General features: G+C 47.2%; 1 protein-coding gene across 1 annotated transcript in view; it reads right to left on the reverse strand.

Annotated features, from left to right (window-relative positions):
- LOC131289269 (hemicentin-1) overlaps window positions 1–16,239 on the reverse strand; it is a 112,763-nt gene that overhangs the window by 3,936 nt on the left and 92,588 nt on the right. Inside the window, exons 14-15 of the mRNA XM_058318485.1 lie at window positions 5,202–5,474; window positions 4,393–4,520 (exon numbers count right to left, since the gene is read on the reverse strand). Of these exons, the coding sequence (XP_058174468.1) occupies window positions 4,393–4,520; window positions 5,202–5,474 (401 nt within the window). The remainder of the gene's footprint in view (window positions 1–4,392; window positions 4,521–5,201; window positions 5,475–16,239) is intronic.

Raw genomic sequence — 16,239 nt, forward strand, 5'->3', positions numbered from 1 at the left:
ATAACGATACACGGCGGAGAAAATGTTCCTGCCTTCGGGATGCATTTCTTCGCTTCACTTGCAACAGTAAAGGTGTAAAGGATACTGCAACTCTTATTCTCGGAAACGATTTCTTGCTTCTTAAATCGCGTATCGCCCGTCCCAACGTGAAGTGCAGTTTGTGCACTCATTCCGGAATGTCTTTTAATAGATCAGACCGGAGCTTCCCTTATCGCTGACGATGCCCGGCAAAATGACCGAGAGCTTGAGGAAACGCGGAAATAATCTGACAGCGATGCTGAATTGGATTGAAGGGTTTTGGGTTCGGCTTGCGAACGGTTTAGGGTCGGTGGGGAGGAAAATTTGATGGGCGATAAATCGACGGAGCAAGGGAACCCTTAGTATTCCCGGGTATGAACCGATGGCGAGAGATGCACTTGGTGTTGGTCCCGGACCCCGCAACCCGCAAGCGACACATTGAGCGATTCCATTTAAAAAACTAACGTTATCCAACTGGGTCATCTTGTTATGCTCGTTTCGTTTCCGTCTTGTGGCTATTTTCCCAGCGTTCGTTCCGTAGCTTCCCGACTGCCTAGGCACAATGTTGGCAGCGAACTCCGCACCGTCCGGTGTTATTCGACGTTGGTTTAGTGTATTTTGCCGATTTTTTAACCGGCTCCTGTAACACCGTCTCGACCCGGGGCATCCTTGAGTGTGGCACTAATCCTTGAACCTTTCTTGTTTGGCCGAGGTTAAGGTGTTCTTGTGCACCGGAACGATGCACCTTCGTCCCGGCTGCTCGATTGAGTGCCTTTACCGTCCGACGGAAGAGTCCTTCTCAACCTGTTTTTTTTCTTCCCGTCCCCTTAGCGCATCTTTTTCTGGCGTTATTTTTTATTCCCACCGAGCCATCAACATCGTTAGTCAGGAGTGTCAGGCGAAGGCGAAATCCCCGGAAGCCAACGGGCAACATGGCGCGTGGAAAACGACTGTTGCGAAAGAAAAATGGAGGGGGAAAAAAACGGGAGCTCCTAATGCAGCCAAGACGGCATGGTCGACTGTCCGTGTGTCCGTCGTGAGGATTTGGGCGCGTGGTCGGGCTGACAGTCGGTTCCGTGCTCGTGTCATACGCTGGCGGCGACACGGCGCTGGTGACGCAGTGTTTCTGCACAAGACTGGAAAACTGCAATCCCCGGCCATGCATGCGGGCTGGCTGGCCTGGCCTGGCCTGTCCTGTGCGGTGTTTGCATTTTTACTCAACTGATGAATTTGTTGTGTGCTTGACCCCTTTTTTTTTACGAGAGCGAGATTGCCCGGAGCAGAGTGCGCACGGAAAAGTACGCAGCCACTTCGTACCGGAGAGCGACCAGGCGCCTCCATCCCGGTGCCGGAGTCAACCGACCGAGCGCGAAATCACTTTTTGTGCCATTCTTTTTTTTTGCGGTATTTCTGAAATCGTGCCGCAAAGCGAGCGTTTCTACATTTCTGAAGTCTCTTAGCTACAATTTGTTTCTCTTTTTTTACGCTGCCGAACGAACGACACACTGTCGTTGCTCAACAAATAAACTCTAATCCTACTACCAACACACCGTAGCCGTCTGAACATGACGGAGTTGATAAATTTGCCCCTTAGCTTGGATGGGGGAAGAAAAAAAAGTTTGTTGAATTTGCGAACCAAGCACATCATCTCACATTGGCCATCGGTTTGTTTTAAGTTGCGCAATTGAACTGACTATTCACCCGGTGCGCTGGCGATGGATGAGCGATTTCGAAGAAAAGGGCTTGGCAAGCAGTTATAATCCACCGCCGGTATGGTCAATGGGTCCTTTGGGAAGCTTCCACCGGCGTTCGCGAACCTGTGCAATATATGTTCCCTACACCCGAGATAAACATATGAACTTCGGCTTGGGGCATTCCGGAGAGAGAGTCCCAGGGGAGAGGGTAGCTGTGGAAGGTTCGGCATTCGACGGACGCTGGATGTAGTTTATCGACATACACGGGGGTTATCTTTCCAGCTCGATACATTCCCGGACCATAATTGGCTGTTCAATGGTCAGCCGGCGCTGATCGGAAATGGGGGATTTTATTCATCCTCCCGTTTCCGGGGGAAAATGGAAAAGGGGGAGCCTTTGGTGGAGGGGCATAAAATGAAAGATCGTAACGGTGCGCCTCTCAAGAGGCTTCAGGTGTGGGAAAAAAAGCATACGAGCCGTACAGCGCCGAGCGAGCGGTACGATTGGTAACAACGAATGGTCAAAATATGCACAGACTGGCGGTTCGTTGCAAACAAAACAAGGCTCACCGAGCTGGGCCATTCGAAGGCCCGGTCGGGAACGATTATTACTCGAGCCGAAACTCGCTGCTCCAGCTCCAGCCAATGTGAGGCCAATGATCCAGTCCCAAATGGCGCAGTGGTCGCGTATGGTCAAGTGGAACGTCGATGGCATCGCGAACCCATTGGAAAGAGCGCACTATAATCAGCACTTGACATTTAGCTGCTGCCGGGTTTTGAGCTGCGTCATTGCATCAGCATCACAGATACCACGAGGGTGGGGGAGGTCAGGTGCCGAGAGTCAGCGGTATCAGCCCGATGTAATGGATATGTTCGGCCGTGTTCGAGGCAGGTTCATGTCCTAAAGGCACAGGCCGGGCGCTATAAAGTACCATAAAACGATACGAGGCGTTCCAGCGTTCCAGGCAAACGTTTCGAAAGCGATATGACGCTCGCCATTATTGACCGAGTTTGTTTGTTCGCGGGAACGAGGGGTATTGTGCCATTGTACTCCGCTGAGGTTTTCAGGGTATATGTTCCGTTTCACAATTATCCCAGCTAAATGAAGCGAAAGTTGGCGCAAACAATCGTTCCCCATCGGCGAGCTGGGTTTGCTTAACAAATGTTTAATATCGGTTTCGGTCCCATGCACTTGCAACTGAATGATTTTCATGATAGCTTAGTGAACATTTTCGCGTTGTTGATTAATGGATTAACTATACTATTGTAAGTACCGATTATTCACTATCACATTGGAAATATTCGCATCACTAACGAAGGCCTTAAGGGCCGTTCAAGAGCGAGGGAGTTTGTTTACTCACTGAACCGGAATACCGGTGTGCTCTTAAGCTTGTATGGCGTAATATCAGCACTTCAAACTTCGTGTATTCATTACACTGATGGGCATCCAGATGCAGCCCTCAAGAACTTCACCATGGGAGAAGAAAACGGCAAAAAGGCACACACGACACGGTTGCTCGTTGCAAATCAACATCGTATAAGTGTGCTGGTCACTTGGAAGCCAGATGAAGCATAGAGGGAGAGAGAGAGAGGTGCGTATTGGTATGATAAATTAGAGCCTGAGTGAAAGCGGGTCTTATGACCGACATTCTATTCCTATTGACGCAGCAACCGGTGGGATCGAGGTTCCGATAGTTAGTACACGATGTACAGCTCGGAGGAGCTGCATTCTGCTTGCTCAAATATTCCGCTGACCGAGTTCTCGGCCTCGCAGGGAACATTAACCGCACGCACGCGAGCCAGAGGCAGCGTCAGAGGTCAGGGGAGTGGGTTTTCCTACCCCGGGAAAGCTGGCGAATGAATAGAACCCAACCGTTGCCTGCGTATCTATGCGTATTTACTTTGCAAGTTGTCATTAGGTAACCTTAGGAAAAACGTATAGTCATGAAAGGGTCAATGGAGGGGAATGAGAGAAATAGAGAGAAAGGTTTCCGACTACGCGTGAAGGAGCAGATGTTACTTGTATGATACAGTTCTGGGCTGTTACGTTGACTTTCCTCTTGTTTTTGGATAAAGGGGCAATAATGAATAACATGGAGTTTCTACCCATCGAAGCTATTAATATCTTTATCTAATTTGACAGTGTGAAAAGTGGAAAATTTTGTAAAATCAAACGTAAACTACCAATAAGTTGTAGACAAACTTGCAAAGTTTAATTAACCTAATAATAACGATTTCAGAGAATGATAAGATGATTTAATTGGTTAGTCCACAGCTAATCACTTGGTTGCGAGGATTGTTGGAACAAATAAACTATTCGAGGAAATGTAAGCCTTTTGTAATTTTACCATTCAGCCAACATAACGTTACACGATGGATGTAATCTACGCAGCTTTGAAGCTATTTTAAAACGTTAGCCAACACCGAACAAGCGCACAGGTACGCGATCGTATGACAAACAGAAATAACCACGAACAAGGAAAATGGGAAAGGGAGGGGGGGGGGGGGAATGGAAAAGCACGAGCACGTATTCACGTGTTCGTGGGTGAAATGGGAGGGAAAATGGAAATAGGCCCTTCCGAGTGCCAAAGTGCCCAGTGCCCGGGAAAGGAAAAACCCGACCCGCCGTGATGAGTCGTTCTATATGCACATGCTAAAAGCTAATGAAATGATGAACCTACCCCGGTTAGGTACGTTTTCCGGCTATCGTCTAGTATCGTCCTGCCGATAATGTCATGTTTGCTGTTGCATAATGAATTATGCAGCGCCGTGGGAGTCTGATTTGCTGATATTAATTTGTAATCAGGATCTGGAAAATGTCACATGAAGAGAGAAAGAGTGTGAGAGAGAGAGGGAAAGTAGAGATGTAGCTTATGTGTATGTCTGTATGAGAGGGCGAGAGAGATAGTGTGATAAAGAAACCGTGAACGTGAGTGCGAGCAGTGATGAACAATGCGAGTGCTTCTGCTCGTGACCGGGACTAAAAGGGGACCAAGACCGAAACGGGCAGGACGAAACAAATGGTAATGAGAGCTAGGCGTAGAAGCGGCATAAAAATAGAAACTGAAAATGTAGCACATAAAAGCAAAATGGTAGCGACGACGTAACAACGTAACTAGGCAACGAAAGATAAGGTGAAGGACGGGTCTGCCGATCCTCCAGCATCGGAACTTCTGTTCCATCTACATCACTGACAAAACGTTGCTCACGGGACGCAAAAGAAAAGGACATGAAGAGGAAGGATAAATTTAGGTTTTGGTAAAAACAGAGAGAGAGAGAGAGAGAGAGAGAGAGGAAGAAAAGCAGGAGTAAAAGGGGATAATTAGATGCCTCGACGGCATCGGACTTGATGCACTCGATGTAATCGAAGCTGTTTCGTTCGCTTATGTGTATGAGCGATATGTAGGTGTGTGTGCGGATGCGCTAGGGTAGGGTGGTGCGAGCATGGGCGGAGGAGCAGGATGCAACAACAAGCACACGCCATGCTTACCCTCGTTCGACGGAACCACGTCCGGGTTCTTCTCGTCGTACATGTCCTCCGACTGGCTGAGCGGTAATGAGATTTTCTCCTTAATCGGCAGATTACCGGGCCGCTTGCCGAGCCCGCCCCCCTTTCCGCCGGTGCTGGTGAGCTGCTTGGCCTGCGTCGACCGGAGCTTGAACGCGGCCGCGATCGCGATGATGATGCAGATTATCACCGTCAGGATGCCGATGAAGATGCCAATCGATACGATCGGCGTCAGCTCGAAGTCCGCATGCGTACCTGTGGATCACAGATCACAACAAGAGGAAAGAGAAAAGTCAAACGATTTGGTGAAAAATGCAAGTCAGCCAATGATGGTATTAGGGGAACTAGAAGAAAGGATAACACAAACTCGCAAAGGATGTGCAGAACTTTTGCATCATTTAGTTATTATAAATTTTTCAAACACTTCCTGAACCCCAAACTAGACCTTGTAAACTCCATTTCCCCAATCCTTGTGAGGTTGTTTATTTGATATTCTCTTCAAAGTTGATGGTTTTGCTGATGTATCGCATTTATTGATAGTTTTCAGATTTATTTAACGACTTTGATAATTATGAAAGTGTGTTGTTCGCGTTATAATAATAATTATTTGTTCATTTTTTATGTTCTCTAGCTTCCGTTTTCCCCTTCAAATGCGAAAACGAACCTTTTCGAACGAAAGAATACGATAAGCTTATTTTACATGCGACGTGAAAGAAAGTTCGATCTGCACAAAAATGAAGTGTGTATTTTGATTAAAAGCTGGAAAAATGAGCCATCTGTATTGGAGGTGTTATCCATTAGTAATTATTACTTTTTGTATGCTTGCTCTCATGGAGCAAACTTTCCATTAACAAAATTGAGTATTAAACAAACCTGATGGGGCGCGCGTGAACAGCGAAGACAGTGGCATAAAATATCATTGGCTTTTAATTTTCCATAACAAACATGAAAAAGCCTCATGCTTTTATGCAAGTGTGCGCTCGCAAACATTTGCGTCCCCGAGCCGGGGGACTTTCCTTCCGGGATAATGCACCACATTACTGCGATTATCATTATTCATAATGCTACACATGGCTGGAGGTGAATGGCTTCGATTGTGTGCGATACTTTTTTCCTCTTCACCGCCGAACTCACACCGCATCGCTAATGAAACGGGCTTCATATGTGCATGTGTGTGTGCGGGTTGATAGTGACAGCACACCGCAGTCAAATGCATTCCCCGAGGATGCAAAAGGATATCGGGTAATATCGGATACGATTTATACGGTGTTCTGGGTCAGAAGGAAGAATAAATTTTGCATTATCCCTCACGCGCTCGTGTGCTGCAGTAAGTTATCGCTTGATCGGCCCGGACCGATTGTAAGCTCCGATAGTGGGAAAACCGACGCAAAAGGAGATGCTGGGAAAAATAACCACCCACTCACCTATCCTCGTTCCGCCTCTCACCCGGGGGAGTCACTCGTCATCGCGAAACGAGATGGGGCGGAAAAATCGGCGGATATCTCTCAAAAAATTATGCAAAACCAGCGCAGCAACAAAATGTTCCGATAAATTCAATGAGCCCTCATACCAACCCTCCCCCAGTCGTGGTGGGAAAATGCCCATCGGAAAATGCCAATCTGATCGCCGCGACGTCGCCGGAGCCCGGTTTGCACCCCGGAATCCGGTGGAAATTGGTAAATGGAGTAATTGCATTACGTTCAAATTTATTTCGGAGCATTTCATGTGGCCAGATTTGGCCGAGCGTTTTACGCAGCGTTTTTTTTTGCGATCGACCTCCCAACTCGTTGTAGTTCTCCACTCCCTTCCACCACCCCTCCTACCCTCTCGTTTTTTGTTGTTTTGCGTTCATCCAAACACGGTTGTTCTTTTGTTCTTAATTGTTTATGTGTATTTATTTAATAAATAAATCTGTTAAATTAAATTACGACGATAAGCCTTCGCGAGCAGCCGCCGCTGTTTGGCTCGATGAGTTTCGGTGGATTTATCCCCCACGGGTTGATCCTCAATATCCTCTTCCAATTCCCCTACAAAAAAAAAAAAAAAAATGGGAAGTCGATGAATATTCCAACCTTTGTGCGTTGCGTTTTGACTCGCCGAAGAGAAAAATCAGAAGAGCGCGAAGAGCAAAAGGTTGAGCAGTTTTTTGTTTCCCGCCAAGTGCCAAAAGAACAATACAAAAGATATGCATTTTATCGCCGGGGAGGATGCGTCGGGGAAAGGTGTGTGCTTGAAAAATCATCATGTGTGATCAATTGAGTGGAATAATTATATGATGATGCACTTTTTTCCGCTCCAATTGGTCGCTACATATTTACTTACTGGCTGGGGTGTTTTCCAACCGTTTCCGTTCGCGAGCGGCCTTTATTGGCCTCTAATGGGGCTCCACTCCGGAGACCGATGGTCCGGAAATGCACCCCCTTTTGTTGGGCCCCGAAACGCAGACAACGCCGGAGGGTGCGTAAAGTTATAGAGGTCCGTTTTGGGTGCAACGGATTGTTGGACTTGTCATGACGATTGATGGTAAATAAATCGCTTTTACAAAACAAAAAAAGGGGAAGGAGAAAGAAAAACGCAATACGAAAACAAACCCGTTGACAGACAGTTTTGCGTTGTGTTTTCCTTTCAAGGGGTGCACACAGTTTGACAAAGCCGAAAACGGCATCTGCTGGTGGGTAGGGAGGTTTTCCACAGGCTTAACTCGTCAACCCGGGATTTCCCCCGAAAGCGGTCGCGATGCAATACACCAACACACACACACGTACAACAATTGGTGGGCAGATATTTCCACCGAATCTATCGAGTAAGCCGCATCGAACTCCCGTTCGTCGAACCCGGTTTGGGTCGGTCTTGATCGAAAAAGTATTATTGATGCTTAAAACCCCTTGCGGTGCGAACAGAAAAGCCTTCCCATCACCCCCTCCCTACACTCCCCCCCCCCGTGACCCCCTTTCCTTGTCAGTCCGATGCGATGAAAATCGTCAATAAATCAATCAGTGGCAAAGATTTATCGACATTACATACAATTTGTGCATCCACTCCTGCGCTCCCACCGTCGGATGTCGTGGAAACTCGTGGAAATGTCGTGCAAGGCAGGCAGGCAGGCACGCTCGGTCGCTGACAGCTCCCGGGCCTTGGATGATGAGATTTCGAAAAAGCACACGCCGAAATGATTGGCGATTGATGTAGTGTAGGTTTTGTGTTCGCGTCGACATCGGGGAGGTGGATTTAGTGCACGTCGTTGCAGCCCAGCGTCGTGTCGGCGTACAACGCAATGTTGGTTTGCGCAGGTGTTGGCATGAGTTATGGAAATCAGGGAGATTGCCACAAAGCTTCTGCCGGTACAACGTTCAACCAGCTCCAACCGAAATACGGTTTTGGAACGGATAAAGCCTGGAGTTCCAAGAGGAATTTGCATTCTTGCAACCATTGGAAGCTTTTATTAATCATGAATTATGTCACGTATATTAAGAATCTCGATCTATTTCCATTGCGAACGGTTCGCATACCATGTTGGTTCAATCTGGAAAGGAAAATTCCCCTAAATACCCAAAAAACCTCCACCATATTGCATCGTTGCTTCCATCGTAAACGTCGTAACTCTTCTCGCCCAAACGTTGTCAGGGAAACACCGAAACCTTTAGAAGCTTTTCGCCTCATAGGAGTACGTGTGGCAGCTCTTATTAAACCAGACGATCAAATATAAAGTGATCAAACTTCGTGATGGATCATCGATTGGTGGCAAGCGAACGTCCTCTCATCCCATCCCCTTCCTCGTGGCCAGTGTCGATAAAAAGTGAACCAAAATGAAATATGTTCAATCTGTGTACACACTTCCGTTCAACAAAAGCCACCGCACGTCCCATTCTCCCCCGTGCCCTTCCCCAAAAACCTTCGCCCAAACCATATCTGCATCTACGGGGCATCGATTGAGTGCAGCTTCATAACTCTGCAACAAAGCGCTTTCGGGCTCGTGTTAACTCGCTGTAGATGAAGTTTCCTTCCCGGATAACACCTGCCCGGTTTGCTGAGAGATTAGAGCGACGATATGGGCGGCACGACCCTCCCCACGAGGGTTTGGGAAAAAGGGGGGAAATATCGTTCAAATCGAATTAAAATTTCAAATCGCAAATAATTCATCGGATTTTAGATCGCACCATCGTGCCAAGCTTTCCCGGATGGAGAAGAAACTAGAGGTCCCGGGCGTGTGCGAGGAATGTCCCTATTGTGTGGCAGGATGATTTGGGGGGTTGCTGTTGATACCGGGAAAGCAGTTCGTGCGCTTTTGCCACGAACTGCTTATCTGCTCTCGGCTTTGGCCATAAAAATTGTAGTTCGATTTCGACAGAAATTGAGCCATTGTTTCGTGGCGTAGACGGGGCTCTCGGATACGTTCCGAGAACATGCGCCAATTTTTGCAATCATCTACCAATCAATACCTATTTCTCGGAACGATACAATACGCCTATCCTCTCGCTACACGTGGCATTTAATCGAAGTTTAAAAATCAGTGCACGTTGACGTTCACGTCGTTCCACATGCTCCGAAAGGGGTAAGTGGTAAGGAAGGAAATTGTTTTCCTTGCGATGGAAGGCTACGAACGTTCCGGAAGAAAATTCGTAAATCATGATGTAGAGATCCGGAAAAGACACTGCCTGATTGTGGATTCACCGAAGCTTCATGTACAGCTCTCTAAGGTTTCGAAAACTCAACGACAGCTTTTGCCAGTAGCTTCAACGGCAAGCTGGAGATATGGAGCTACCGGATTCAGTCATAAATTCAAATATTTGCCGGATAAATTTAGAAAATATACACATAGGGCAAAGAAAGGATGGTGACGCCTGTGCCAACGGTGTATATTCCAAAGGCACTCTGGGATGGTTGGTTTTGAGAACCGGCAATGAAGGAGCAGGTTCGTGGAGGCAGGAATGGAGAGCTACAGTGTGACTATGACATCGGGGAAACCGTAGGGGAGCATTGAGACTGAAGGTTTCTCGCTACGGACTGAGTTATAATTTTACAGAATTTGTTGATGGACTTAACTATGAGTTCCATTTCTTAGTTTTGACTTAACAACCTGTTTGCTTTAAAAAGTAATTAAATTAGAATCTTCTAATCCTAAGTCACACGCTGTGATTCTTATTCCTGGAACTTCTCAATCCACCTGATTCCATAGGTGACGTATGGACTCACCGGCTCACGTCGTGTACGTGCGCTCCCTCGAAGTTGTCGAAAAACCTGATTCCTGTAGGAGGATTCCGTTAGCGAATCCCTCATGCAGGGGATTTGTCTTACGGGCATATGAACACATGGCGATGGAGGTAGATCGGGGTGGGACTATTTGACTACACTTTTCCCCCCGCCCGCTTTGGCGGAAGCTTGTACAAACAGCCATAATAGTGATTAAGCTTCTATTAAGCGCCGTGCTTACTCTCGTTCCAAATACCATTTCTGTGAAATGGAATGTGGTTGTGTGCTTCGGGTATCAGATAGTCAATTTTCCGAAGATTTTCGACCATTCTGACACTGCGCACACACATACACACACCGACAAGACGGGAGAAAAATAGTTCCAACTGCCAACTCCTGGACACGCTCACGAACTCGAACTGGTGGAGATTGGTGATGGGCACGTACCGATGTACAAAAATGCTACCCACAGACACTAAACACACACACACACACACAGATAGCCACCCACACATGGTGGAAATGAAATTGTAATGAACATTGGATGCATGAATTATTGCTGTTTATGTATAAAGTAATTATAATACTTCATTGTTGACTTTTGTTAAGCAACTGGTGCAAAGTGTTGCAGATTGAGCTCCGCATGCGGATCTACGATCTAGTCCTGTCGGGTTTCACACGTGTGCAGTGTATGTGTGTTCCTCGTGGGCGAGGTTCTGTTAGTCGATTCCTACATCCTAACAAAAGCGCTAACCCTCCTCCCAGGGTGAAAGCGAAGGAAGCGAAACGGGGTGGAGTAGATAGGAGATAAATTACAGTAAATATTTTCCAGTGAATGGAAAACTTTCCTCCACACGGGCACACGAGCGAGTGTTATGGCGGGGGGAGGTTGAGGACACTTTCACCTGCGAATAATTGGTGCTTGTTTACACGGTACAACAACTGGTTTGAAACAAGGTTTGTACGTGGGTTCGTGTGGGAGTTTGTTTAAAGCGAGTCGAATTATTTATAACTCCAAGGACCTACAACAAGGCCTTGCAAACCAGGTACGGCAAAGGTGAAAGCACATCACCCTACTTCTTTTTGGTTGTACTAAATGGTGTGGGATCGGTTCTAATTCATGCAATTTTGCGCCCTGTGAGTGGATCCAATTTAAAACCTCCGCCCGAGGAACGGTCGAACCGTATATGTTGAGGAGCGGCGTGTAAGTAAGATGGATTAGTTAAAATGGGTAAGTTAATTGAAAGCTTAACCCTCGGAGAGATCGCTCAAAATGGAGGCCGGTGAATCCTGGGGCGATTGAATATGAGCATCATTTGCGGACGGAATCACAGTCGAAATGGCATTTCATTATAGCCAAAGAGAGCACTTACTTAGGTGGTAATTTAATATTAGCTTGGACGTGCGAGAGGGGAACGGGGAAAAAGGGGGGTGGTTTTCGGGTGTCGCGGTTTCCATTAACATGTCACGGAACTCCACCTCCATCGGTTGGTCACTTCAAAAACTCGACTTGTAGTTCATTTTCGTGTCGCATCGGGTTCGGTGATGTGCCAATCGAATAAATTGCTCACCCGGCGTACCGATGTGACGGTCCGAAAGAAGAATGGAAAGCTTTTCCAAAACAAACAAGAACCAAATGCCAGCCGTCGGTTGGTTGGTTGGTTGGTGGGGGTCCACAAATGGACACAAGAAAAAAGGACCGAAATGAAAATCGCGGTCAATTTACGCGTTTTCACCTCTTGCGGTTCGGCTTGCAAGGGGCCGAATGGGTGGTGGGGGTGGGGGGGGATTTTTCCACCCCGAGCGCACCACTTTGACTAGTGGATTCGTGGCACGTAATCATCGATAGTCATAATTTTTCTTTGCCTCGTGAAATGAATATTCATCATCAGGCACGCCGGCGATTCGCCAACGACCGGGCGGAAATGGACCATGATGAACCGTCGAGCCGTCGGTTTGGAACCCCGGCCGGTCCGGAAAAGCCGGTGGCAAGGATACTGAACCGTTGATTGAGCTCCAACCGAACGATGGGAGGCCAGGGACGGTCAGAGTCGGTGAGTTTGATGGCTGGACGATAAATTAGATTTTTATTCGATTACCCTACGTATTTTCACACACACGGTCGTGAACCACACTGACGAGGTCGTTCCGGGCGTCGTTGACAACGGCTATAAGCTTGTCGTTGGTCACGATGAGTAGGTTTTGGGCCGGGGAAGGTCCGATTCACTGAACTTAGAGATGATGGACAATTTAATGAAAAATTTGAATTTGGCCCTCTCGAACACGAAACGTTCCGAAAACGAAAATATGTCTTCCGTTGTTTTCTCATTCTATATTTAAATTCGTTTACTGTAGTAGCCTTTCTTGTGTTGTTTCCTCATCTGTGAACATTATTGAAAAAATATGTTTCTGATCCAGTTTATAAAAGTACCATTTTTAATCACTGTTTTCCCAACACACACACACACACACATCCTTCGCCGCACCAGAGGAGAAAGGTACACCGTTAACGACGGTACGTAATCCGGTTAATATGCATGCATTATAACTTAATTGGTTTATTATATTTAAGAGTGCCTATTATCGGACGCACCATTCGAAGGATTACATTTTCCACTCGGGTGCATTAAATAATAAATACGCTTTCGACGCACCCAATTAGGTTTAAATCCACGCCACGCCACGGCATTTGGTTCATCCGACCGTTTGCTGCATTGCCGTTCATCGGTGACTTAATTTGGGTTGTTTGTTTGTTTGCATGCCTTATGTCTTTCCGTTCGAGCCGTTGTGTGCTTAGTGTGTGCGGTCGATGTTTTTGGGGTTTGCAGGAAAAAAAAAACGCCTCGAGCCCGAGAAAAGGGCCCTCAAGGTGGTGCAGATTTCCCTCGTTTTCCTTTTTCGGTCGACCCTCGCCAGCAATTATGCCATTAGTATTTTCATCGGCCAAATGGCACGACATAAAACACCATTAATTCGCCTTACGGCAAGGGTGGCGGGTGGGTGCAGGGAGAGCGATTTCGGTGGGAAATTCCGATCCAACCCGCCGAGCCACCGATAGACCGAGGGCTTCTGCTACTTCTGCCCTGAGAGCTTCATTGTCCAGATTTTTATGCCAATTTCCCCCTAGATGACCCTTTGAGAGGATGCGCTCGTTTGGCGCGGGAAAAGCGCGGGCGCGCTTCGGCTTTGATGGTACTCCATTCACCAACTCGGTCGGTTTCCTTTTTACCCTTCGCCTGCCGTCGTGTATTGGGCGCTCTTCGCTCAAGTGTCGTAATGGAATGGGTGGGAAATGAAGAGCGAACGAACCACTTCGATGTCGAAAACAACATCGCACAAACAGATGGGGGGGAAATAGGTGGATAGGAAAACCGGCGGTTGGAAAAACAAAATAACACTTTCCAGCGCGGGCAAAGACTTGCCATCAACGCCACCGGACGCCGACCGAGCTGGCGGCAAAGGCGGGCGCACCGAACGGATCGTAAAAATAAATTACTCCACTCGTAAACATAAAAATACACATTTGCACATTTGTAAGACTATAAAAGCTAATAATGCTCGAGCTCGGCGGACCGGGGGCAGGAATAATAGAATCTGACTTCCTGCCCGTTTCCACCCCGGAGTGGCCCATGTCACATTCTGCCCCCAAACCGTTTTCCCGCGCAAACGGAACGGAACGGAACGGAAGGAAATCGTGAGAATATTTTACGCGTGCCGAATGTGTCGATTTTCCCGCGATTTAAATCTGCGCCCTTGTCTCTACATTACTGTATCATCATCGAACCGCCCGAAGGGGTGGGGCGAGGGTGCGGCTGTGATAATGTTGACGCGTGGAAGAATCGTAAAGCACGCAGAAGAAAGAAGCAGTAACGGATCGAAGAAGATGGCGCTCTTTCCGGGGTCCGGGAAGAAATTGACTGGTTCTGATTTTTCCAACCTCGTTTGATCATCGAACCACGGAAAAGAGCCGTTTTTCCGGCGATCTATTTGTTGGTGTGTGTGTGTTTTACAGACAGCTTTTCCAGAAAGCTCCCCGCGGGCAGCAGCTAGAGATGTGGGTTGGTTATTTTTAAATTGATCCATATTTCGCGTCGAGTTCGCGCTGGGAGAACGATAAATGAAATAAAATTTTAACTTCCCCAATAACGGATCGTTATCCGTTTGTCGTTCTATCATTTGTTTTTGGCTGGCAGCGCTGTGTGAGTGTGTGTGTGTTCGTTTTTTCTGTTCGAACCACTCCGCTTCGTTCGTTATCGAAATCGCGTCATCCGGAGGGAGGTTTTTATTGTGAATTGTGTTCGGCGACCGGGGGTTTTTCCACCAAACGAAGATGGTTTCCTTTTTTGTTTTGTTTTGCAAACCGAAAGAGAAGCCACCGCGAGAAAAAAACACGGGCGTTATCTGCGATTGTGTTTTATTCCTTCCTGCCCAAAACGTCGAACGCGCGTGGAAATCAGTTCCGAATGGTTTTCCCCCGTTCGGGCGCGATTGAGGGGCGGTTTCGAATGGGTGGGAAAAACGGTGGCCATTAAAAAATAGTCCACTAAATTTGCACCTAATTCAGCGCGCGAATGAATATAAATTTTATGGCCACAGCTTACCGAAGGCGGGCGGTTCGACGGTTTTGTTGTTCGGTTCTGTGTCCAAATTTGATTATTTTGAAACGGTTCGCTTTCGTGGCGAAGTGAAATTTGCCATTCGAACTAACTGTCGGATCTCGGATGTTGTGGTGGATACGATTATGTAACACATTTTCGGTGATTTCCGTGAACGCTAAGAACGCGATTCCGATCCGTTTTAAAGTGGATAGTGGACAATTGGATACAGGATAGGGTAATGGATTTGAAACAGATTTGGTTTAATAGTGCTTTCATTGATTGAAAAAAAGGACATCCTACTGATGCTCGCTTTCCACGATGATATTTCTAACGGGGTGTTTCCCTTTGGAGCTGTTTTAATAGCTCCGAATGGATGGAAGCGTTCGATCCCCGATCGCTCGTAAATGGTGCAATCGCATAAACGTGATCGATAAATGGGACATCGACGCACTTTTCCCCGGGGGGCGCTTGAAAACGATAAATTTATTCACCTGTAGTCTTATGATTAAATCGTAAACCGGTACAACAACCGCCAGCCCGTCGGACCATGTCGGACACAGAAATGAAAAGGGGTTTTTCCGGCCGTTCCCTGCCCCGGCACTACTGCAGTGACGAACACGATACGCTACGGGGAAGTAATCTGATTAATTTTCAATAAATTTACAGGGCTTAGAAGCGAAAGCCCGGCGTGTGCCATTATGCTGCTATCATTATGAGCACTATTAAAAACGTTGTTGCGCATCGATTGTCCCTTCCTGATGCTGGCAACATTTAACCGAGCTTAACGTACTACTGCGCGCGATAACGTACATAAAATGGGAGTCCTCGGACGATTTTTTTCCATGCCAACCCTCCCCCTCCTCCCACCCCCTTTCCGGCATCCCTCTGAGCGTTTGGAACAAGCATGGATTCTGTTCCGTTTCGTGTCAACGCCACGTTAGAAGGACGCCGCGGATCAGGACTCCGCAGTGAACGACAACAATATTGTTCGGATTATTTATGAGCGACCTGACCCGAAGTACAGTAGCCGGACCCGCCGTTCTCTCCCCCTCCTCACGGTTCGGGGAAAAAAGGGCCACCGCAGCCACGAAAATCGGAAAAATTGTAATGAACTTGGCGAAAAAATAAAACACGAGGACAAAAACACGTGCCACTAATTAAGGACACAGGAAAAGAGGAAAAAAGAAAAGAAACGAGTAACAAAACGATACACACACTCAGAAACAAAACCC

Source organism: Anopheles ziemanni, chromosome 3 (genome assembly GCF_943734765.1).
Source record: "Anopheles ziemanni chromosome 3, idAnoZiCoDA_A2_x.2, whole genome shotgun sequence".
NCBI lineage: Eukaryota > Metazoa > Arthropoda > Insecta > Diptera > Culicidae > Anopheles > Anopheles ziemanni.